Source organism: Microcebus murinus, chromosome 7, assembly GCF_040939455.1.
Source record: "Microcebus murinus isolate Inina chromosome 7, M.murinus_Inina_mat1.0, whole genome shotgun sequence".
Classification (NCBI taxonomy): Eukaryota; Metazoa; Chordata; class Mammalia; order Primates; family Cheirogaleidae; genus Microcebus; species Microcebus murinus.
In genome coordinates, this window is record NC_134110.1 from 18,831,957 (window position 1) to 18,858,591 (window position 26,635).

Consider the following 26,635-nt stretch of genomic DNA (forward strand, 5'->3'; position numbering starts at 1 on the left):
TTTGTAAAATCCAGACCATGCTGGATGAATGGATTTTTCATTATAAATACACAACTTGATTTGTTTTTCTTGCTTAAACAGTGAGAGAACATGTGCTTCAGCTGACTAGTCGATGTGCAGTCAGTAACCCACAAGGGGGCTATCATTGTTTTTCTCTATCCTTTTAAGAAATTTTTAAAAATGGTTTATTAAAATTACATTTGTATATAAACAGAAAGTACAAGAATTACATGATCATCTGTAGTTTTCCTTGGTGATATCATGGCTGTCATAAATGTGTAAAAAAAACTATTTACTTTTACAAAAACTGCCTAGTATATACCTGTCCTTTGGATAAAAGCTCATCTTCCTTTCATCAGTGTTATTCAGAAATAGAAAGTCGATTGTTTTGAGAATCTTAATGAAGTCCACAAAAAGTTTTTAACCACTTTAGCTTTTGCATGAAATCATACCTTGCCAGAAAAGATGATGCTTTTAACTAGTTTTAGTTTTCTGCCAATTTTCTTAAAAGATAAGATTACTCCCTAACTCAAGCTACTAATTAAAAAGGGTAGGGGATATATTCCTCATCATAAAATATAAGCCAATGACTGGAGGTAAAACACTTAACATGACCATCAGCCTATAGGTTCTTCCTGAATATTTTTTAAGAAATAATCTGACAAATTATTGGTTCTTTTAGTATATAGTGCTTACTTCTCCAATAGGTATGAAGCTAATAATTCTACAATCATTAAAACTCACATATTTGGAGGCTTCTGATAAACATAAGAGTAAAATTTACACATGTAAAATTAGTCACAATATTTAATATTTTCATATTTACCTGAATTGTGGTATTTTTTCCCAACATATTCAAATGCAAAGAGTAGCTGGAGGTCTGTTGGCTGGGAATAATGAGCTATTGCAAGGCATACCTAGGAAAAATTCTACATTTAGAATTTGATTTTAACACACTTAGTTAAATGAAACGTACAACAAGGCCTTGGTCACTGGGAGCATCATCTTGGGGCAGTGATTATAGATACTATTTACATGTTTTTCTGTTGATCTAGAATATAAAAGCTCCTTAAGGCCAGGTATCTCATTTGCTCTTGTGCCCCCAAGACACTGTTTAATCTTTAGTTAGTACATGGCAAGTAAATATTTGCTAAGCTGAATTTTAACTGGAAAGTACATTTATTGCAATAAATATACCTGAAAACTAAAGAAGCATTCTCCAAAAGGCAGTGACAACAAATCCACTCAAAAAAGAAGAAAAAAGTTTCATTTTTGGTGGACTGTAAAGGCTTGATATAAGCCATAAAATTTTAATGTTTATACCTCATAGATTAAAAATCTAAACTTAATACAAAAGCCATAATCACAAAAAAATTAAAATTGGCAAGAAACTCAAAAATACATGGGTGGCTCAAAGAGGTATATCAAAAACTGTTTAAGTTGAATGATTTCAAACTGTGTCCTATAGTGTAAAAAGTGTGGGCTTTCAGATCAAACAGATCAGGGCTTGATCCTAGCTCTATCAAGTACTTGCTACATAACTTATGTGAAGTTAATTTCTCTCTCCCAGCCTCAGTTTGCTCATCTGTAAAATGAAGATAACATTAATACCTAGCCTGTGGTACAGATTAACAATCTTGATGCATGTTTGGCCTTCGGAGGAGTTCCATACATGGAAATATGGCTGTCATTCTCAATTGCTGTTGAATGGAGTGAAGGATGGTGCTCTTTGCTTACAAACCCTGCACCAGAGGAGAAAACACTCTTCAAATGAGCAAAGAAGAAAAAAGAAATTTAAGACATATGCAAGGAGAGAAAAGCAGAAGATCTTATTTAAAAAGATTAGATATCGTTTAGAAGGTAAAGCATTAAGTCAGAATGATAAATTTTGAAAGCGAGCAAGCAAGAAAAGTTTAGTTGTTAGTTCATGTCAAATTAGTGGTGTGGAATGAGTTGATGCAAATTCCATTAACTAGTAAGTATGTGTCAGCTTGCTGCTTAAACTGTATCTTAAAAGCCTTTTATATAATAGAATAAGTGTTTCCTGTCTTATTCAGTTAAAATATACAACCAAGCAGATAGAAGTTATCACTAGTTTTGACTAAAAAAAAAAAGGTTCCTGAAACTTATTATCTCAATTTCTCAATGCCTATAGGAGAACTTTCTACGATGGTTCCACTTACAAAATTTCAGAGCGGGTTATCTACATTCCTATTCCTAATCTGTTCAACAGTCTTCCTTAAAGCACTTCTAGCAGCACAACTACTGAAATTTGTACCTTGGAAAAATCCTCAGCACTTCCTATTTCTTTGGGCACCATATATAGTTTATAAGCTCTGTTGTATGATTCTCTAGAAATTTTTCGTATTTGTCCATTTCACTACACTGCCACAGCCATATCCTCAAGCCACACTCACCTCTGTGGGCTTCCCTACAGTCTAGAAATCCACAACACTTAAGAATTCTCTTCTTAAGATGCAATTTTGACTACTAACTCTGTTCTTTTGATAATCTGCTGTGGTTCCCAGATGTCTGCTTAATAAATCTCTTCATTCTTGGATTTTTCACAAAATTGACTCTCCTCACCAGATATCCCTAACCTTCCCAATATTCCCTCAGCAGTCTCTGGTCAGAGAAAAATATGTTTGCACACATTCTGTCTGACTTAGTCCCGGCCATCTCCTCTGCCACACTCTTTGCTTAGGAAATCCTAGCAGTCTCTGATCAGAGAAAAATATGTTTGCACACACTCTGTCTCACTTAGTCTTGGCCATCTCCTCTGCCACACTCTTTGCTTAGAAAATCCTTCTATTCCTCTTAGCCAACCATGCTTTCCTGGAAACTGTCCTATCTGTTAATCAGTACTGTCTTCATAAACCTTCCTAGACCAAGCCAATTTCAGAGTATTAATTCCAGAAACCCTATTGTTCCCTCCAAACAATGACAGTTCCAATATCAAATGTCTCTTTAGTTAATTGTGCTGATATAGCTATACTTTCAAGGTATTCTCATAATAGTTATGAAGTGGATGAAAAGTAGGACATAGGTAGTTATTTCTTATACTTCTACCATCAAGGTCGATTCATTAAGGGTAGATGCCACATTTCTCATTCATTCAACAAATATCTACTGAGCACCTACAATGTCCTAAGCCCTGGGGATGCAGTGAACAAAACAGACACCAATTCCTGCCCTCATTAAGCTTACATTCTAGTGAAGAAGACAGACACTAAAAATAAACAAAAATATAGTAAGTTACATAATTTTAAGTGCTAAAGGAGAAAACAGTACAGTAGGGAAGGAGAATATGAAGCATTATACTGAGAGAAGAGGGAAGCGGGTTAAAAATTTAGAGGAGACCAAGAAAGACTTCTTTGCACAGACTTGAGTAAAGATCTGAAGATTTTTCCATTTTGTAGCATCACTTCAGTAGCTTTCTGAAGGTGCCTCATGTCTAATAGTGGCTGCACTAAAATACTAGTTGACAAAATGAATTACTAACATATTAAGGAAAATACTCCAAGCCAGTAATACTAGTATATCACATTCTCTAAGACAATTAGAAAGTAGAAACAATCTATACAAAACAAATTTACAGATCATTGGTTACAGAATATATTTTTTGTGGCCACAAAGCAAAAAAGAAACAAGGCTATCTCCAAGGCAAAACCCAACACAGCCTATTTTTTAAAAAGCCCCTTAAAAATAGCATAATATCACAATAGGTTAGGAAACAAATGAGTATGTCTAATAGCCTCTACATTTAAAGAGTCTATAAAAAATACTATAAAAGTGAAAGTCAGCGTAGTTACTTCCACAACTGTTGATTTTTTGGGGGGAGAAGAAGCACAGCTTAAACTAAATTTATTGTTTTACAGTAGTGTAATTATAAGTGTGTATAATTTATTTTTGTATAACCTAAGTAGTGGTATCTTTAGGTACATACACAAAGGCACACAGAAACTTATGTACCTGGATTACATTCATGCCACTGAGAAAAGAAAGCCATGTGCCCTCTTCTTTGCGCTTTTTCATACACACTATTTAAAAGCCTATATTCAAATTCCTACCTTCCATTCTTAAGAGTTTTTGAAAGACTAAAAAAAAGTCTCGAAAAATATTCATTTTCATATAAAATTATTCTGATTTTGCAATTACTCCTTAAGCATAAAAAATTTTTTGGAAACTGTATTTTTCAAAATTACCTTTGAAATAGTTCATTTGTCCCGGCTGTCACAGGAAATGAAGAAAATATCGGTATTAAAGACATTAAATTATGGTAAATATTTTATTGGAGGAAAAAAAGTAAACTACTTTTGAAGCAATTTTTGGATCAAGGCTGATATTCTTCGCCAGACAGGAACCAGAAGTACCACAGTATATAGCTTATTCTTTAAGACCAGCTGGGGGTGTAGCACTAGAGAAGCTCAAATTCAGGAGACACTAAAACCTCATTAAGTTCTATTGCATTTGCAAACAAAACTGGTTTCCTTAATTTCTGTAGTCTGAAAGCCACCAAGATTCCAGGCAAAAATGACAGTTCAGAAAAAGGCCAACTTGTTCTTTTTTTTTTTTTTTTTTTTTTTTGAGACAGAGTCTCACTTTGTTGCCCAGGCTAGAGTGAGTGCCGTGGCGTCAGCCTAGCTCACAGCAACCTCAAACTCCCGGGCTCAAGTGATCCTTCTGCCTCAGCCTCCCAGGTAGCTGGGACTACAGGCATGTGCCACCATGCCCGGCTAATTTTTTTTTATATATATATATCAGTTGGCCAATTAATTTCTTTCTATTTATAGTAGAGACGGGGTCTCGCTCTTGCTCAGGCTGGTTTTGAACTCCTGACCTTGAGCAATCCGCCCGCCTCGGCCTCCCAAGAGCTAGGCAACTTGTTCTTTAGATGAACTGAATTCACTTCTAGAAAGTATGCCTAAACAAGTGGTTTACCAACTAATTTGAAAATAAAGTGATAAATCATTGGAAACAACCTTTTTCTTTTACCCCTCAGTTTTGAGCAAAGGTTCTTAAAAAAAAAAAATGGTGGTTCAAAGTTAGATGTCCAATTCTGTATCATCAAATTCCTACACCTTTCCCAAATATCATTATTTTCCTGTGACAGCCCAAGGATAATGAGGATGAATGTTAATGGACACAGGTGCACAAATTAATCTAATTTTGTCATAATACTATTGAGACAATACCAACTAGACAAATCAGAAGATTTGAGAGCAACAATCAACAAAATGTGAATAATTTAGTATTTTGAGATTTCATTTTTCAAACAAAAATATAAATGCCTCAGGTATTTTGAAACTAATCAATGGTTTGCCCACCAGAGAACTCCAAACACACATCTGGTCATTTTAACGCAACATATAAAATCAAAGCATTTTCCAGAGAAAATTTATCATTCAAAGCTTCCAGGAGGTAAAAATAAGCCATAAATTCCCAACTGCTACCTGATTTTAGATGAAAACTATCACTCGAAATAAAAGCGTATGCCAGAATTTTTGTTTTTAACTCATGAAGTCAGGAAGGTTTGGTAGCCACATGACTGAACCCTCTGCCTTTGAAACATGTGAATCAAGGGAAAACTTCTCCCCCCATGACTATACAAAAGACAAAGAGTATTTCTTTTGAGCCTGAGGTAACATATTTTTTATATTTTAACACTGGGGAAGGGATCTCTGTCAGAAACTTGGTCTTGGAAAAGGGCATAATATGCAGTAGCTTGTTTTACGTGGACAGTTCAATGAGGCCCTCTTCATCACTCACCAGTAGCACAACAAACAAGGGATACCCTGAATTTCCAGAGCACTATGTTTTGTTAGTCTGGCAACTAATCATTTGTGTGGAAACATCTTTTGTGCTGCTACTTTGTACCATTACTTAATTGTCATTTGTTCATGCTTTATCTTCTCAACTAGACTTAAGCTCTTTAGGGCAAGAAACTACATCTTATCCTTATTTCTATCTTGCAAAATTTAGCACACTGCCTCACGCATCGAAAATTACCAATAAGTAAAATAAATGGCTCAAAACTAGACCAAATAATTATGTTTCTACATTTAAAATGGTGTCATTTGGAAGATACTGTAAGAGAGTGGGAGAGAATTAAACTTTCTGAATGAATATTGGGCCAACTGTATAAATTTTTGCCTTAAAAATATGTTGTCCTAACTCAATCTCACAAGTTCTGTGGTGTCCCCATTCTTTAGATGCTATACATATTGAAGTTTCACAAGCAGGTTCTTGATGCTTTGATTAAATTACAAGTGTATATTTAAGCTCAAGAAAGTGACTTGGTTCAAAATATTTTATGTATAGTCTATTACCTAATTAATTCTAAAGTCTCTAAGACTTGGCATCTCAAATTGGTAAAATGCCAAAATCACAAACAGCAGAATCAAACAGGTGAAAGGGCCTAAAGAGTTATCTAGTTGAATTTTCAATAATGCAAACTGCTAGGAGATGGCTGTATAGACTCTGTTGGAAAACTTTCACCCATAGAGTCCACCATCATTCTACTCTGCTAGATAGTCATTCATTTTCAAGGATTCATCTCATGTGTTCTTTCCAGCAGAAGAATCTGTTGGTTACAGTTCTAAAAACAAATCTTCCACCTCCTCATCAAAATATACGAAGAAGACAGCTGCCTTAAGATCTTTCTGACAGCCTCATTTTGATATCCACAGAAAGTTTATGGCAGTCAGTCTACTGACCATGGATGTACCCACTGCTTGGTGGTGCAAAGGCTATCTAAGATCTGAGAGAAAGCAACTTTCTATTTCACTAAGACACAGTTGTTCAATTCCCAACATACAGGAACAGGCTTTCTTCTAGAAATTCTATTCCTCTGCATTTGTTACAACACAGACTGGAACTGAGGGGCATTAAGTGTACAAGTTTCACACCTCTGGTAAAGCAAAACATGGAATCAAAGAAGTGGAGATTTTTGCCCTTGAATCTTACTCTATGAGTAGGTGAACATTCCCTGGAAGGCAGGGAAAAATAAAGCAATCAGAATTACTAGCTTTGAGTTGCCTCTGCCAAATCAATTCGTAAGATTTTTTTAAACCATTAATAATTATTAGGCCCCTCTCATAACTATACATTTACCTAAACCTTATGTAACCTAAGTCTAGCTTTCAGTTTGTTGGTAAAATTCTATAGTTCTGAATTAAAAGCCTTACCAAACCTTAATTGCAGTATAGCATCAACTTTTCAAACTTTTTAATTAAGAAAGAAATCAACAGGCAATGGTCTTAATGTAAAATATATATTAATTTCCACATGAGAGTCTAACATTTCAGGAGCTTCAGAATATAGGAGCTACAGAATACTTCAAAACAGCCCTAAACTAATCCAGGGAAATCATTCTATTAATATTCTTGGCTTTGACTTTACTTAAGGAGATATCTAATGATAATGTCCTCTAAAAAAATCTGAGCAACTGAAAATGAAAACTTCCATATAGAACTGAAATCAGTAAACATAGTGCAGAACCCAGAACTTGATAAAACTTAATAGTATTACCTTTTTGGCACTTTCAGGACCTGATTCATCAAAGCGAAATCTGACAATTCTGAAATCTTTACAATAAATAATTAACTCTGTCGGATTAAACTTTAGTTTCTGGTTGGGGCCTAGGACTTTCTGCTTCCTCTTGTGGTCATTAACTAAAAAAGAAAAAAGTCAAAGAAAAAAAGCATAAAAAGTCTTTCTTGTTACTCACCCTTTAAAACAAATTTAAGTGAAAATAATGGGAAGGTCACCCATTACGTGAGCACTGCTTCTCTGGAATCTTTCGTATTTCTCTATAATTCCTAGAACTTGGGAGATTGGTTTTAACTTTGCTTCCAAAGATGTTTTAAATGATTCTTTGCATAAAATCACCACCATTTAGATACATTTAATAATTACAATTTTAATTAAAGAGAGGACAAAAGCTTAGAAACCATAAAAAGCTATATATTCTGCATCTTCCTTTTAAAATAATTTCTTGACTTATCCCTCTTTCCATAATGTTCCTGAGATTCAAAAAATGGTAAAAGTAAACTTACAGCAATAAAACTATAACCTACGTATTTGAGAAGTATGACTTTTAAAACAATACTTCCGGAATGGAATCAACTTTTAGAAAGAGTGTGTATGGAATGCTACATACCTATGACGATTTGTTCAACACACGTTAAAGGGACATCATGTTCACCAAGAAGAAGGTTTCTATAACGGAATTTCTGAAATAAAAAATTATGTTCACATTAATTCTTTTCCCAATAACTTCACAATGGTAACACAAGTCTTACTTATAAGTGTGATAAGAAACTGTGATGACTTTTTCTAAAAAGCACAAAAAGCTTTTGTCTGTGTATCTAGGACCATTCTAAGGATATAGTATCGTAGAACACACTTTAGTAGTAAAGCAAGAGTAGAGAGAAAGAAATATATGTTATGTTCATATTCCTTCTACCTTTTTCCCATGCTTTTTGCTTTGGGCAGATGGAAATTAGGTTAAAATGTACATAATCCCATAATATCTAAAATATGGAATATTATCAAGCACTTCATATACAAACATTTACATGTCTAAATCTGGATGCGCTGGCTACAAAATAAAGAAAAAGGGGCTCCTAGGTCATCAGGTTTTAATGGGTAAAATCATGCTTGATTTTCACAATAGAGATTTCAGAGTAGAAATAACTATCTTTTTAGAGCAGAAAATCTACTCAAAATAAAAATCTTTAGAGAAGGGTTTTGGCAAACCACAGATCATTTTTTTCACTTGTTAACTAACACTTTATACTAGTTTTTAAACTAAGGAACTAGTTGACATTATCAATCTGCTGTCAGTAGGGCATTGGTTTATTTTTCTTATTAGCAGTACTAGATTTAAACTATGTCAGGTATTTGCTTCTCATTTATAGTGAAGTCTGGGGCCAGGGATCATAATAAAGCTAAAAACAAAGGGAAAAACACAAGCCTAAATCCAAATAAGCTAGTGTCCCTACATACTAAGTATCTGTCAGTGCCTTAAAGTTAGTCTAAATATACCTAAAGAAAATTGCAATAAACACATAAATATACAGAACATTAAATATTATGGTAAATTAACGAGTAACTACATGAAATATACCTTGTTAGATCTTTTAATAAAAGTTTACAGTTCATTTGTAAATATTTTATGAGAGAACAATTACTGTTAATAATAAAGATCTGGGGGTGGATGTACGTAACACTTTACAAATCAAAGGAGAAAATAGCTGAGAGAAAAGTTCAGGATTTTTAAGTTAATCAAATGAATGCCTAAACTTTTAAAAACCAAAATAATGCAGAACTATTGCTTTCCAATAAGAACATAAAATAGCAAAAAGGCTATTAAAACATTTTATCAATATTTTTCTTCATTCTTCTTAGAACTACAATTTGGCTTTTTGAGAAAAGAACTAATTAGTGTAAAAAACTATGAAATCAGAAAAATGTGTAGCAATAATAAGATTTGCTAAATACTTAAGTTTTTCTCTTTATGACTAGTGAAAAAGGGTATCTTTATTTTTATAAGCGGGTTAAAAGATGTGAAAGAGGGAATAACTTCTTTATTGAAAAAGATATATAACTGGTAATCACAGAGGATAAATGAAGCAAAGTGACTTAAAATAATCTCACTAATTATATTCCTCAAGCAAGTCCTAACATTCTTCTTAAACTTTATTTTGAATTTTTATATAATTCATTTCCAACATAATATTAACCACTTAATAATTTTATTATAAGTTTTCCATATGTGGTTAATGAAACAGTATGTACCCCTTAGAGTTAAAAGCCTTGATACAATGAAACAGTGCACAAATAAAACATACCTGTAATGGCATCGGGTCCTCCGTAATAAAGGAGATTTTGAAGTTAGTGCATATCAGCTTTCCCCACAAATCGTACTGGCTTGTGTCTGTTGCAATGCATTTTCTCACAAAATTGACTTCATTTACGACAATTTCTCCTTATTAAAAAAAAGAGAAAATATACCATTCTGTGAGCTACAACCATGCCATAAAATGTCAAAAGTCACTGTATGACCTAGAAGGCATATTTCATGATGACAATGATGAAGATAGTAAGAACGAACATTCACTGATTGTTCACAAGGTGCCAGGCACTGTACCTGCTTTATGTCCTTGCACAGCAGGAAGAGTAACAAGGTGTTCTCCATTTGTAAGGTGTAAAAGTGACAAAAATATACATAAAAAATCATTGAAGAATTCAAATACAGAAATTTAAATCTTCTAGAGCTGCAGTTCTCAATCTCCTGGCAGCAGACCAATATTGGTCTGTGGCCTGTTAGGAACCAGGCTGCACAGCAGGAGCTGAGTGGCGGACCGGCGAGCGAGTGAAGCTTCACCTATATTTACAGCCGCTCCCCATCGTTCACATCACTGCCTCCCCGTCTCATCCATGGAAAAATTGTCTTCCGTGAAACTGGTCCCTGGTGCTGTCTAGAGTTCTTTGAACAGGAAGCTTGCTGACACCCATACCAGAATCTGGGCTACTGAATATTTCACCCTTTCTCCCCTCTAGTAAATCTTAGCTACCAATTATAAAACTTAAACAACTAAACTAACCACTGCCAGTGGAGATAGAGGACATACTCCTGTAACACTGACTTCCTTCCTCACACCAGGACTATTGGCTCATATAATATAATCTTCATCACCACATACCGTGCCACCTTTCTTACCTAACCAACTCATCCAAAAACAGACCCTTTAAAAGATGCTACAAAAATTCATCCAGTTCTAACACTTATAATCCATATGTATTTCTCATGTATGTCATTATACTCAAGCCTTTCTTCTCTGGAAACCTGATTCTTTTACTGATGCACAAATGTAAAATGTCAAGCCAGTGAATGCAGAGAAAATGCGACAAAGAAAAGGAGGAGAATGCATTTAACAGGTCCAGAGGATGGTAAACCATGGCCCATGGGCCAAATATAAAACTCTGTTTTTATAAATAAAATTTTAGTAAAACACAGCCATGCTTATTTGCTTGTGTACTATCTATGGCTGCTTTCAGAGGACAAAGGCAGAGCTGTGTACTTGGCAGAGGTCTTATGGTCCACAAAACATAAATATTTACCATTCAGTACTTTATAGAAAAGGTTTGTTGATCCCTGAGTCAGAGATGGTTACTTAAGTGACAATTCTTAAAATTATGTGAAACAAGGCTTAGAAGATGCAATTAGGCACTTCCTGTCTAGAAGGTGAGAAGTGAAGCAACTTTTGAACTGAAGTGCTTTCAAACTGCAATGTCAGAGCCATTTCAGGGAGCTTTGGAGGACCACTCAGAGGAGTGATGAGGGCAAACTTCCTGCTGGAATATGCCTACTAAAGTCAAGTCAAAAGACTCCTTTCTCACCAAGAGCTATAGCACTTTCTGCTGAGAGCTACAGCACTCAGCAGAAAGTAAATATGGAAACCAGATCCAACTGCTATACCACTCATACTCCATCATCAAAAGCAAAAGCACAAATCTGTGAATGAACACTGTAAGGCTAGATTAGAGTCTGAGATAGCAGCATGAACCCATGTTTGCCTTCTATCTACCGAGAAAGATATAGTTACAAAGAGGTGTGTATACCAGGTGTCCTCAAATTACAGCCTGCGGGCCACATGTGGGTGTTTTTGCCTGTTTGTTTTTTTTTCACTTCTAAGTAAGATATGTGCAGTGCGCATAGTTTTTTTAAAACTATAGAACGGCCCTCCAACAGTCTGAGGGACAGTGAACTGGCCCCCTGTTTAAAAAGTATGAGGACTCCTGGTGTATACAAATGGGTTAGTATACATGTGTATATTTTCTAGCTCTGTTCTCTGAAAGGCCTAAAAGCAGTGACACTGCCAGCAACAATATGCACATTCACACCAAGATCTAAGTTTTTAAATACCATTCTCCAATAAAAGGAACCAAGGTACCCTAAAGCAATGGCTAATTCAAAGGCTGGGGCAAGGGAAACAGGATGAGTAGGGAGTCTCTGGTAGTGCCAGAATGCCAGAAAATAAGGCAGTAGAAATAGATGGGGAGAGCATTTCAAAAGGACAGACGAAAGAACTTCCAATGGCCAAAGTTGGAACAATCTGTACAACACAACAAAAGAAACAATAATGATGGATTATAATGTAAAGAACAAAAGGAGTATCCACACTAATGCAAACAGATGACTGAATAAATACATAAAAAAATAAATGGGGGAGAAGAGACAAATCTTCCATATAGAGGAATCCCAACCAATAACAGTATAAGGAATAAGGGAAATAGAAAATCACTATAAGAATACCACAGTAAAGATCGAGAACTGCCATGGACTAAATATTCATGATAACTGAATGACTGCTGTAAGCGACACACACTGACGAATGCTAAAATTCATGAGCAAAACTTTAAGGAGAAACAGGTTATTTAATAGGCAAAAAGCTATCCCCCCCCCCAAAGAATTTACTAATTACTGTGCTAGCTTTAACATATGTCCACAAATTCTTGATTCTCCTCCCTCTAGGAGGTGGAGTTTAATTGCCAATCCCTTGAATGTGGATGTGGACTTAGTGATTGCTTCCAACAGAGAGTGTGGAAAAGGAAAAATAGTGACTTTTCAGAGGTGAAACGTGACAGACACCACTTTCACCTGGAGTGACTGAGGTTAACATCACAAGTGACCAATCATGTTGATGTCCTGTGCCTTCTCACGTGATGCAAGGACAAGGGTTACAACCTCTGTGATAGTCTGCCCCCAAACCTCTGCCTCATCAAAAGAAAACACTAAACACACCCAAATTGAGGGACATACTACAAAATAATACCTGAATAAAACTCTTTATAAGTATCACAGTTTTGTTTGGAAATCTGAGTAAAGAGTATATACAGATCCTTCCTACTGTTATTTGCAACTTTTCTCTAAGCCTGAAACTATGTCTAAATTTTAAAAAGTCAATTTGAAGAAGTTTCTAGAGGGTGCTTTGTCAGAACAGAGAAACTAATTATAAAATTATTCCTATTTTCTTAGATATATTTCTATGTTTAAAGAGCTTTTATAGGTATTATTTGAGGAGAAATGAAACCTACTTCAATAGGAAGAAAAGTATCAAGGTCTTGAAAGACAAGAAGAGATGGAGTAACCATCACAGACTATGGAGATATGATGACTAACTGCCATGTGGTATACTGAATGGGATCCTGAAACAGTTAAAAGACACTAGTGGAAAACTAGGGAAATGTGAATGAAACCTACAAATTAGTTAGTTAACAGTATTGTTAATTTCTTAGTTTAGCTAAATTTACCAAAGTTATATAAGATATTATAATATTAGAGAAGCTGAGTGAAGAATTCATGTTAACTCTCTACTCTTTTATATATTAATAACTCTATAAATCCAAATTTATTTCAAAATAAAACTACTAAAGAAAAAAATGGACAAAACCCCCACAAAATTGACAACAAAAAAGATAGGTACTCTCTGGGCTAAGGTCTTTTCAGGAAAATTAAGTGTCATACAGCTTTTTCTTAGAGAATGGAAATGAGCCTCTGGCAAAGAGCAAAGAATAGCAGTAGGGAAGGACAGAGGGGAGAAGAAAAGGAGGGCACTTCTGGGGATATGCTACAACTCACTCTTCATATTATATTATAAGCATATAATTAAATAGTGTCAAGTTAACCTGACTTGAGTTTTATTTAATAACACTAAATTTTGTGCACATAAAACTAGTCTTTAAAATAGGCCGGGCGTGGTGACTCATGCCTGTAATCTTTGCACTCTGGGAGGCCGAGGTGGGCGGATTGCTCAAGGTTAGGAGTTCAGCTCTGAGCAAGAGTAAGACCCCCGTCTCTATTAAAAAATAGAAAGAAATTAATTGGCCAACTAAAAATATATACAAAAAATTAGCCAGGCATGGTGGTGCATGCCTGTAGTCCTAGCTACTCGGGAGGTTGAGGCAGGAGGATCACCTGAGCCCAGGAGTTTGAAGTTGCTGTGAGGTAGGCTGATACCATGGCACGTTAGCCCAGGAAACAGAGTAAGACTCTGTCTCAAAAATAAATAAATAAATAAATAAATAAATAAATAAATAAATAAATAAATAAATAAATAAAATAAGTGGATCACGTATGGCTGTCTGCTCACATGACAGTTACCTGCTCAAAACTTTAAAAAAAGGAATGCTGGAGAGGAGCTGTCATAAGCTATTGTCATGTACTGTACAACAAAGTGGGCTGGAAAATCAGCTTATTGACAGGGAAGCAAAAGAATATACAAAGTGGCCTCTTCCTAGATAGGATATATGAAAGGAAGAGTACCAAGACTGTTCTTGTTTATGTTTTAAATTAGTAACCCTGAAGAGAAAACTCATAATCAAAACTTCGAAACTCCAGGGGACAGGAAGTTTTCATTGAGACTGTACTCCAGCATTTCTCCTACAGTGAAGGGATGGTGTGCTAGAGGATGCTGGCCTGTCTCTGAGAACCTGCCAAGCTCCTTCCTGCCAGCTCTGTGCTCAGCACCATCAGCCATGGTGGGACGATTTGCACCACCAAGAACTACTTGGCACACCACTGCTGGGCAGCCAGGAGAAGACTCATGGAAGATAAAGCAAGCAGGAAATTAACTTCAGTGTGGGGTAAGCAAAAAATATCACAGAAAAACCTTCTAAATTACACAATGAGCCAAGAGTCTCTACTACAATGTGGGAAGGAAGTCAAGAAATTATCAAAGTTTATTTTCTCAAGATCCTTTCATCTGTACAGATAAACAAGAAAGGAAATATAATTAAAGTTAATAAATCTCAAAATGGTATAGCCAGGGAAGTTTTTAACTTCCAGAGGACCAAAAAATCATGTTGTATTATCTCTCTCAACATCTTACACATTTAGAAAGTCAATACATGTTTGATGAATAATCTTTCCCATAACTTTTAGCTTAGAAAATAGAGTAAGACAAGTCTCACTGTGCACAGTGGCTAATTTAACCTACAGAATGTGCATAGCCCCAAAGCATAATTTAACCCGTGGCTTTAAATAGGGTAACCGACTCTCCCAGTTTGCCCAGGATGGAGGGATTTCCCTGGGATGTGGGGCTTTTAACACTAAAACTAGGACACTCTCAGGCAAACTGGGACAAGTTAATCACCCTAGTTTTAGATAAATTCAGGAATTAAAGTGGCCTAAAAGTCATGATAAGTTGAAATTATGTAGAAGATAAACACAAAATGTCTGATGCTGTTACTGGTACTATCAGGGTCTGATTCTATAGGTCAGTCACACACAATACAAAACAAGCATGTAAATCAAGTACCATATCCAGTGAGTACACCACCCACAATGGAGGGTGGAGAAAAGGCCACAGTGCAGATATCAGGAAGAGAGTAGAATGAAATCTTAAAGGAAGAAGAGGGATGAGATAGTAAAGAACATGCGATAACAACAATAACAAAGGCCTAAGTAAGGAATAAAACATCTGGGAAAGACCAAGGAATCAGTATTTGACTGAAGCAAATACCAATATCGGGAAATAGTGAAAAACAAAGTTAGGGAGGTAGAATGTTAGCAAATTACTGAGGTTAAGGAATTTGAATTTTATCATATTTAAGTAGGATTTTATTCATGGAGGTTCACTAAGAGTTTTGAGCAGGAATGACAAGGTAAAGATAGTGATGGTGAGGATTTAGGGGGTAAGTAACAAAATGCTGGCCTAAGGTACTGCAGCAGTAGCCTAAGGAACGGACAGCTCCAAACATCCTTAAGGTTCTACAGGAAAACTATAAACCTAATGCTAAGGTTTATACTTTACATATAGATACTACACTTCGTTATATTGTTCACAGTTCCCAGGGCATGCCACAAGTCCTTTGGTCTTCCAAAAGCAATGTATTCATGAATTAAAATACCACAAAAAGCAGTCTATAATCATTTATAAAGCCTATCTACAAAAAGGGATTATATAAAACATCTAAAAGACAAAGTCTTTGTCTTTAAGGAATTCACAATCCAACTGAGGAAATAAGACTTATGGTGAGGCACCAAAAAAAAAAAAAAAAAAAAAAAAGAACAGTACATAAACAGGCCAAACAGTGAATATGTAATAAATAAACACGACATCTATACAACAATGGCTATTTTCATTTTCCAGATGGCCCATGGTGGTATGCTTTTCTGATTTGATTACAAAAGACTCTGACAATCAGTGCATTCATTATCAATATAATAGTTAATCTCAATAATGAAAGTGCTGTTAGCATTGTAGATGGGAAGAAGGAAAGAACCGAGCTGACAGCCTTAGCACAGTGGCCCAGGCTCAGCAGGCACTCAAGATTCAGAGCACAAGCATTTCCAGAGAAGACCTTTCCTGGCACTCCAGTTTTACCCCAAATCTAGCTTAGGTGACCTTCCTCTAAGTTCTTACAACCTCTGCTCTCCTTTACTGAAGTATTTCCTCAATGAACTGAAATTGTCTAAGAGTAAGATCCTGTATCTTCAGTTTTTTATCCTTTTGCCAAGTTGCATCGAGCATGTATTCAATACCTGCTGAACAAAGTAATTCATTATTTGTCAGCCTTGGCATTTCAACTCTTCTCTCACCCATCTCTTTGATCCTTAAAAAGATCATGCCCTGGGGTTAGAAGGGAGCAAAGACCTTCAAGCCCCACTCACTGCAGAGCTCACATCCTCATCACAAAGCCACTGGCATTTCACCAGCCTCTGTTTCAGCACAGCCAGTGACAGGAAGTCCACTGCCTCCCAAGACATTCCATTTTCTGGCAGCTGAAATTCTTGAAAATTCCTCCTCAAGCTGGGTCAAAATCTGTCACTGCTATGAAAAGGGCAAAGACAAGGACAGAGCTCTTTTTACTTCACTAGAGAAATTCCTCTAAGCTAACATCCAATCCGCTCCCCAACAGTTCCAAAGCATAAATCTATACCCTAATGTCACCAGTGGAGCCAGGTGGGCTATGCTGCTCAGTGGTTAAAGGAACAGCTTGGGAAATGGACACAGAATCTGGCTCTACCCTTGCTAGCTGTGCAACATTCTGCAAACTATAGTTTTCACATTTGCCAAATGGTGATAAACTGGTACCCTACCAAACAGGGATGTTATGAGGATTAACCTATAAACTCTGTTAAGGATCTTACTTCAAAATGTCAGAAACATGTCAGAACTAGCTTAGCAAAAAGGAGAATCCCATAGTTTCTGTGTAAGCTGGACTACTAGGAAAATGAACCCCAGGGGTTTGAACCCCTTGGTGTTCTTCACTCTTTTGGACAGGTTTTCTATGGCCACTGGCATTACCAAAAACGATCTCTTCCCTTAGTACTAACCTTAAATTATCTAGAGGCAGACCTGTACTCACTCTTTCAGTCTAGGGTGAGTTATTAACCTTGCTGGCCACACTAGAACCCAACACTGTGTGGAATTGGGATAGAACTTTGCCAAAAGAGGGAAGATACATTTTTCAGAAGATGGTAGAAAGACTCTTAGGCAGACAAAATAATTGATATTCTCTGTGTGAGTGCTCATTAAATTATATCTATAATATTATAATAATATAATCTAGTGGTTTCGAGTTTACAGTTCAAAGTAAAAATACTACCAAAACTAATTCAAGGGACCAATAAGAGTTTTTAATTTTTTATTTTGCTAACTTAAAATGTTTTTTAAAAGCCACAGCTACTAGTAACATCATTTAGCAAAAGAACAAATCTACATCAAAGAAGTTAGAAGGACATAATCTCAGAATAAGGGACAATCCTTTAAATGAAATAAATTTAGCTTTATGAAAGAAAGTGCATGCTTCTTAATTTTCCCATTTTGACCGAGGGCTGGTAAAAACTCCATCTAAATGCCAGGCCCTGGCTGGAATTGGGAAACCACTGATCCAGATCACAATCTTCTATCTTGTCAACAGGCAGCTTAGAGCTCACCCCTAGGCAAACTACACTTCCAAGACTTTCCCAACCTAGCACAGACCCTGGCACCTAGGAAATGCTCACCGAACCAATCCATCAGTCCAGCAGCTATCAAAAAAAGACACGTCCTCTTAATGGATATATACTGAAACATAAACATGTACGCACACACATTTTATAATTCATATACAATCTTCAAAAAGTATTGGTGTGATTTTACATATATGCAATCATTAAAAGAATGAGAGTCACATAATGATGGAAAGATGAAGAGAAAGCCTACATAAAAACTAACTACTTTGACAGAGTACTGTATTTCAATTCCAGTCATGAATATAATTCTCTTGAGATGTTTGGCATAAGATAACATAGTCCTTCCTCTTACTCTTTAATCTGGGATTTGGTCTGTCTGTATGTGTGCATGGCCAAAGTAACAGTTTAAGCAGGTGCTCTGAGGGGTTCTTTCATTGAGTCATTCACTCAGAAAACATCCCAGTGTCTATCGCATTCCAGGCACTATGCTAGACATCAGGACCACAAAGTTGAATTAGGTAAAATCTCTACCTCAAGGAGTTTCATGAAACAGGAAAATTGAAAATCACTAGCATAAAACACAATGTAAATTAAACTACTAGTCATTTTCTACTTTCTTTACTTAATAAAAAATGAGGATCATTTTAAATTTAGCCTTGTTAAGTTCCAGCAGATCACATGGTGACTACACACAAATAAACAATTGACTTTGTGTTCTAATTTTCATCTGCTTATTGAATTAAAAGTTCAAACTTCGGGCAACTGAAGTAGGATATCCTTGGACCTAAGGCACTATGCCAAAACATAGCATGCAATATTATATCTCTGAACAATTACTTCTGTGTGCCTATGTAAAGCCGCAGGTGAATTGGCCATGTTTTCTATTGATTTCTAATGGTAGGTAACAAAGGCCAGAACTATACTAGTCAATCCCTCTTAGTAAATGCCCTATCCTAGCCTAGGTCTTTAGATCACCAATACTTTATCTTCCATTTGTCATCCAGAGTTCGTAGCAGAGTAGTAGGCTTCAGGCCAAAGAAGAGCAACAGAGGCTCTAGTGGTAGTCAGAGATAGACACAGAGACCACAATGAGGCAGCCACACACATAACCAAGAAGAGTGTGGGAAGGCCAAGTGAAAGGGTAAGGAGAGAAGGGGTCAAGAAAGAGGGCAGAAGACATGGTAATTCAGGATTGGTTAAATGTTCCATAAGAGAAGACAGGTGCAACAGAACACTGGGTGACAGAGCCACCATGTATGCATGTACAGATTTTGGCTGTGACTTGGGAGTCAATGCAAGAAAAATTAAGAAGTCAGAGAAGTCCTTAACAGGCAACCAAAAGATTCAGACTTAGCTGCTATTTCTGGGACAAGTAAACCACTCACAGTCAGGAAATGGGTTTAAAATCTCCCCAGAAAACTGACTATTCAGTAGAAAGGTAAGTTTGTAGTAATTTTATAAAAAAACCCTACAATAAGAAAAAGCTTATCAATATTTAGTAACACTTTTTATAAGCATATCTTAAACCTAAGAGCTAATTTAAAAAAATCAAGTACTAGTATTTATAGCTAAGACCGTGTTGTTTATTACTATCAAATCTCTGTATCGGGCAGAGGGAACCAAAGTGTAAGACCCATGCTTGTTCAAAGTAAAGGAAGCTAAAGTTCAACAGCTCACAGGCATTCATTCAAGATGAGTACTGACTGTTTCCCATAGCTGCCTTTTAAATGCCTGGAGTGACTAAGACTAAAACAGAGCACACAAGGAGCAAGGATTACTTAGTAATTCTATTGTTCACGCTAAGGAAAAGTACAAAGGATTAATTAGTACACACTGTTTGAGTGAAAAGCACTAAGAAAATCAAAAGAAAATATTTATAACTGATTCCCATAATAAAGTTTAAAAAGACTACCATATGGTACCAAAGGTTGATGTTTTTAATATATTTGTCCCTCCTTAATATTTAAAATTTTAAAGTTTCCAAATTTGTTCAGTTACAACATACAACGTTCTAATTATTTTATTAGATTTGGCTTTAAGTAAGGTCTCTAAGATTTTTAAACATGATAGTAGCCATACAAACTGATATTAGATTATATTTCAAGTTTAAAACAGGCTTTCCTAAGGGGGACCTGGCTATATGGTCCCCAAAATTATATTATTAAACTGACTTTTCCTAATTATTATACAATTGTTACACAATTCAAAATACCAATCAAAAAATATTTTGTATGTTCTAAAACTAAACTGTCTACCACCAATCTCTACCTCTGTCTCTAAGGACTGCTAAGGTAAATTTTGTTCTAAAGCACTGATTCTCAATCAGTAGGAAATTTTGTCCCCTAGAGGTACAAAAAAACAAAAACAAAAGATTTGGCAATGCCTGAAGGCATTTTGGTTGTGGCAATAGGCTGCATCTAGGTGGCAGGGGATGGGGGACTATTGGCATCTCATGGCTAAAGACCAGGGAGCTGCTACAGCCCCCCACAACAAAGAATTATCCTGCCCAAAATGTCAATAGTGCCTCTTTTTGTTGGAAAACTCTATTCTAAACTGAAACAAGCAAATTTGCAAATACAGCTGACAACCTCAAAAAACAACTGCCAAGTAAGTAATTCAAAGTTCACTAACCTTTGTTATTGGTATAGAGATACAGCATAATAAAAGTCACTTCTCATACTATCAAAATGCATTAAAATGATTTGACTATTAATCAATGCATTACATTGCAGACAGACATGAAGGGCAAAGAGTACTTTTGCTACCCAAGCAATTGAAGATATACTTCCATTCAAAAAGAACATTTCAGAACACACATACAAAAAAAATGAGGTTAATGATATTCTTGATTGTTTTCTATGATGTTTTAAACTGTTAAGGATAAACATCAATTAATCTTTATTTTTGGTTGCTGTTGTAGTTCTCTAACCAACTTTTTTTTCTCTTCTCATTCATTAGATTTTTAACTGGAGAAAGTTTAAAAAGAGACAGAAAGTTAAACACATAGTCGGTAGAATAATCTTGGACCAAATTACATTACTACAGTATCTGTTAGAATGCTAACTAATGTTTACCTGGCAAAAGAACTGGCTCCAGTTTTTTAATCTTCGGTTCCGAATTGATCTTATCGTCAGTCTGAAATACATTAGCAGAATAAATCAAAACCCAACCCCCCCCAATAAAGTATCAAGACAAGTTTTCTAAGCGATGACACATGCTAACGACATATTCCCCATTTAAATTCTTTCACATTTTAAACAAGCTCTTTTTAAAATCGCTCATTATCAACTTGGGAGCCTGACAATAAAAATATTAAAACTGCCTGTACAGCTTCCAGGTGTTCACTTATGACAGATCGGTAACCTCTACTAAATACCCACAAGCGCTGCAATCACGATGACGGTCACAGTGGGGACCCTCACCAGGCTACGAATGAAATAAATCCAGTTCCAAATCTCCCTTGGGTCTCATCACACGGCAAAACTGCGGGACGACAGGACTTCGCGCAAAGAATGGCTGCGGCAGAGTTTTACAAGTTTCCACCGAGCGGGAGGTGGCTCCCGAGAAGACGCGTTCCCAGCGCCGAAGATCGAGCAAACTGCACGACTGGGGGCACAGACGGGTGCAGCCTTCCAGGGTCCTCCTGTTCCCGGGTGCCGGCCTGGCGGCTCCCCGGAAGCGCCAAAGAGAGGGTACTCGCGAGGAGGGGGTTGTTTACCTGAGGCGGCGGCAGGAGGTAGGACCTGAAGGTGGGTCTGGGCGGCTTAAGGGAGAACATGGTGCCACCGCTTTTTCGCCCCCGCCCGGTCGCGGGCCAGCGGCAGCGCTGACGCTTCCCAACTCCTCTGGACTTAGAGCTATCCGTGCGGCCGCCCAGACCCCGTCTGCGGCCGGCCGGGCCGGGCGGACTGACGGGCGGGGACACGGCGGAGCGCCCGCCCGAGCGGGGAGGAGCCGGGGCAGAGCCGGGCCGACGCGGGCGCCGGGGCCCATCCCCGGAAGGGGCCCGGTGCCCCGCCCCGAGAGACGGCGCGCGCAGGGCCAGCGGGTCGCCGCTCCCGGCCAGTAGTCCGCGCTGGCACCGGAACACAGGAGTTGCACAGAGCGCCCGCCGCCGGGCTCTCAGCTGGGGCGCCGGGGGAAGCGGAGCCGGGCAGCCATCTTGAGAGAGCGGCCTTCGGACGGCGCTCCTACGGCGGCCCGCAGGGCTCACGGCAGCCCGCGGGGACCTACGGCGGCCCGCAGAGGCCTCGCGGCAGACGGACTAGGCTGAGACCAAGACGCAGGATATCTCTGTACCGACTGCCACGCGACTGCTCCTTGACTTAAGCATACACAGGTTTAGTCGTCCTGCCTGGGCGAGTTGTTTTAACGTTCTTGGGGAGGAGCCCGAGGCAGGCGGGAAGGTGACTCTGGGGGTCCCCAGAGTCAGGCTGTCCCACTGTCCCCGCCCAGCGTATGAGGAACCGGCACTGGAAAAGTGGGGTGTGCAGCCAACAGTAACCAGATTCAAAAGTTCAGCGCGGTCCGTATCGCTTGTCATAAACCCTCCTCCAAAGTTCCCACACTTGGGGAGGATTTTCGGCCGTCACCCGGTTGTCTTAGATGCGCAAATGTTTGAGACAGGGATTTTCTCCTACCAGTTGAGCACCGCTGGTTTCCAAAGGATGCTGAGACACGTGTGTGTTGTGGAAGTGGGACAGATGACATTGACAGGCAACCCAGACTCCTCAATTTAGTTCATTAATTTCTGCTCTCCTTATTAAACTTTAATGTGGAAAAAGATTTTAAGCAAGTTGCTTTTCTTTCTTGCTCATCCTCACAGGTAAAGATGCTAATGAACAGATAAATTATCAAACGCCCATCAGGAGTAAGATCCCAGGGCTGTGGGGAGCTTCAGTAGGCTACAGAACCAAAAATCTGCCCATTGATTGCAAAGAACAGACGGATTCCAGCATATCAAGCTCAGGGTGTTTCTGAATTCTCACCTATTTCTGAAACTGGAGCAGCCTTTGGTGGAAGGGAGCTAGTGGTGTTACATTTTGGTGAATCTATTAGTTCAGACGAGGTCCTTCTTGCACTTGGAGAATAAAACCCAAACCCAGCATTTATGATTAATGTCACTGGGAGGCTCTGATTTGGCCATACCAATCATAGTCATACAACTGTTGTTCATGGGAACATTTAACAATTTTAAAAGATTCAAAAAATTACTCTTTTTCTGAAAATTTATCCTAGATTCAGAACCCTACTGATCTTTCAGGTTAACCTGTTTGAGTAACACATGATTCCATTTTGCCCAGGAACCACAATTGTACTTTAAAATGTTAATTCTACTGGATTATAGGTGTTAAAAATAGTTGTACACATATTTTTTATTTTTATGTATATTCTATTATTCTACATTCAATGGATTTTTTCTACAAATACTCTTAAAGCAATAATTGGCTTTTTCTTTATATTTGAATGACTTACTCTGTGATTTGGGTTTTCCTGTACAGGTTTTCTTAGGATCTACAACTCTTAACATGTGACCATACAACTGAAAAGTGAAAAAACTCTGATTTCCAGATTTGTTATTGGCTTTAAACTAAATTTTATGATTTTTTCAGATATCTAGCTGTATTAGTCTGCCCAGGCTGCCATAACAAAATACCACAGGCTGGTGGCTTAACCAAAATAAATTTATTTTACACCGTTCTGGAGGCTGGGAAGTCCAAGATAAAGGGGCTGGCAAGATAGGTAGGGTTCTGGTGAGAGCTGTCTGCCAGGCTTGCAGATGACTGCTTTCTCACTGTCCTTACACGATAGTGGAAGGTATATAATGAGCTCTCTGGTGTCTCTTGTAAGGACACTAATCCTGTTGGATTAGGGCCACCTTTATGGCCTTATTTAACCTTCATTACCTCCTAACATCCCTATCTCCAAGTATTATACCAGAGAGTTAGGGTTTCAACATAAGCATTTTGGGGGGGATATCATTGAATCCATAACACTAGTCTTATAGCCTCTTCTCAGATCCTGATTTCCTTGACTACTCTATGTTTGGTGTAGCTGATCACTCCCTTCTTTTGGCTCTAATGTCACTATTTTGTCCTGCTTCACCTATTTTTCTGACTACACCTCTGTTTCCATTATTGGTTCTTGTGGCATTGGGAATGATGGAATTCCCTACAGATCACTTACTTTTCCCTATCAAGAAAAGAAAAGAGCTAACATTTCTTGAATACTTATTAGGTGCTAGGTACTTTATATGTTCATTCAGGCACTCATTCAGTGAGCTAATGAATTTGTAGTAAGTACTAATTTTGTGCCAAGCACTATCCAAGACACTAAAACGACAAAGTTTCCACTTCCCTGGCAATTTCATTCTTGTTAGAAAGAGATAAATCAATATGTAATGTATCAGGTGGTAACAAGTGCTGTGAAGAAAAATAAAACATGGGAAGAGAATGAGGGTTGTGTTTTTCAATGGGGAGTTGGATGTGGTCAGGGAAGACCTTTCTCTTTAGATGACATTTGAGCAGAGACAAAAGGGAGTGAGGAAGCAAGCCAGGTAGAAATAAGTAGGAAGAGCATTTCTGGCAGAGGAAATAGCAGTGCAAATTTCCTGAGATGAGAGCCTGTGTGATGCATTTGAGGCCTGAAGTAGCCTAATCCAGTGGGACAGGAGGTCAGAGAGAACAATAGGCCAGATCACATAGGCCCAAAAATTGAGACACTTTTGCAATGTATGAGCGGAGTGTGATATGATCTGACTTACATTTTAAAATAATCACTCCAATTGTAGTGGTACAGCATGGTGGAAGTTGGGAGACTAGTTGGGAGGTTATTATAATAGTCCAGATAAAAGAAGCTGATGGTGGTAGCAGTGGGAGAGGTTAGAAGTGGTTGTATATAATGTCTACAAAGTTATGCCATTGCCTGAGTATATGGTCTTTTAAGATGACCATTAAGTAATTTTTAAAAAATCTGTTTCTTGAGGGAGAAACAGTCTGCTCAGGCTGCCATAGCAAAATACCACTGACTGGTGGATTAAAGAATACAATTTTATTTCTCACTGTTCTGGAGGCTGGGAAATATTTGGTCAAGGTGCTGGCAAGGCAAGATAGAGTTCTGTGGAGGGCTCTCTGCTTGGATTGCAGATAGCTGCCTCCATCCGTTGGAGAATGATAGAGAACTAATTCATTATTTTGAAAACTGGCAAATTAATTAACCAATGGGAAAAAAATTAACCAATCATTATTCCTGCTGTATAGTATGAACCGGACCACTGTGTACTAACTAGCAGATGAAAGGAATCATTTCTTTATGAAGTATTCCAACTAATAAATGAAAGATAAATAATAGAATTTGAATATTGCAATTTTCAGCCTCCTATGAATGAAGGGATCTAGGCATTGAGCATCAACAGCTGCTGACATCAAGAAAAGAGAAATAAGTAAACAGATGTGCCTCATAGTGAAAGGACCAACACCACCTAAATAGCTTTGCCAAAGGATTGAACCTAAGCCTGAGTAAGCCTCTGACTCTTCCTGCCAACCTTCAGAAACAGTAGAATGTGTCAAACTGCCTATGAGTATTCAATAAGTAAAAGTTAGACTGTGGGAAACTTTGCAAGAAAAATGACCCATGTTCTTGAACAGAGAAATTGTAAAGAAGAGAAAGGCAGGGGAGGGGGTAATTGACAGATTAAAAGAGGTTTAAAGACCTTCATATGGAAAAAAAAAAAGGTGGGGTTATAAGACTAAAGTATAGTGCTAAGGAACACTCAGGTGATAATGCTATAATGAAATGCAAGCATAGTGATTTAAAACATGTCTGAACATTTTTAGAACATTCCCCTATGTATGACCCCTACTCTTGGATCTGAGCTGGCCTTAGTGACTCACTTGTAACCAACAGAATGCAATAGGAGTGAATGACTCTGCAAGATTTCTGAGGCTAGATCATAAAAAATAAATAAATAAATAAATAAAAATGGTGTTTCTTCCTTGCTCACTAGGGCACTTACTTTTGGAGCCCTGAACCACTTTGTGAGAAATCCAGTTACTATGAGGCTGCCATGCAGTGAGGAAGCCCAGACCAGGGGGAGAGGCCATGCGTGCATGTCCTATACTGAGACTGAGGTCCCAGCTGAGAGCCAGCGTCAATTTTCAGACATGTGAGTAAAGATGTCTCTAGATGGTTCTAGCCTCCAGCTGTTGAGTCACCTTAAGACACTGAGTCTTTCCATATGGGGCCCCATACACAATGGAGCAGAGACTGATGTGCCGTAGCCAGCATGTACTGGCTTGCAAGAGCCAACTGTTAGCATGTCTTCCCACCTCCACATGCAGTGAGGCCACATTGATAGTTTGAAATTAGCTGTGGTAGGAGTTTTTACTCCAGGGAAATCAGCAAACACTACAAATCAGGGACGTTAGTGCTGTGCCTGTCTGAACTTCTGACCCACAGAATCCATGAGGATAATCAAATGGGTGTTTTAAGCCATTTGTAATACAGTGATAGTAGCTGGAATAGCAAGGAAGTGATTACTATAAAAAGATAATTACTTTTCAGGGGACAGAGAGACTTCCAGGATAACTGGCAAATTCTATTAATCAGAGTGGTGGTTATAAGGATATTCATCTTACAATAATTATTTAAGTCATGTAATTGTTTAAT

The 26,635-nt window shown here is 37.7% G+C and overlaps 1 protein-coding gene across 3 annotated transcripts in view; it reads right to left on the reverse strand.

Annotated features, from left to right (window-relative positions):
* The window catches only part of MTMR10 (myotubularin related protein 10), a 45,947-nt gene extending 24,039 nt beyond the window's left edge, over nt 1-21,908 (reverse strand). The window contains exons 1-6 of one of the 3 annotated variants that reach the window (XM_012764620.2): nt 21,687-21,908; nt 21,043-21,103; nt 9,855-9,991; nt 8,162-8,234; nt 7,531-7,673; nt 827-917 (exon numbers count right to left, since the gene is read on the reverse strand). In XM_012764620.2, the coding sequence (XP_012620074.2) occupies nt 827-917; nt 7,531-7,673; nt 8,162-8,234; nt 9,855-9,991; nt 21,043-21,103; nt 21,687-21,746 (565 nt within the window). In that variant the 5' untranslated portion in view covers nt 21,747-21,908. Of the gene's footprint in view, nt 1-826; nt 918-7,530; nt 7,674-8,161; nt 8,235-9,854; nt 9,992-21,042; nt 21,104-21,390; nt 21,412-21,686 lie in introns of those variants that run through there. The other 2 variants (XM_076004827.1, XM_076004826.1) reach the window with 2 other exon arrangements.
* Between the last annotated feature and the right edge of the window lie 4,727 nt (nt 21,909-26,635).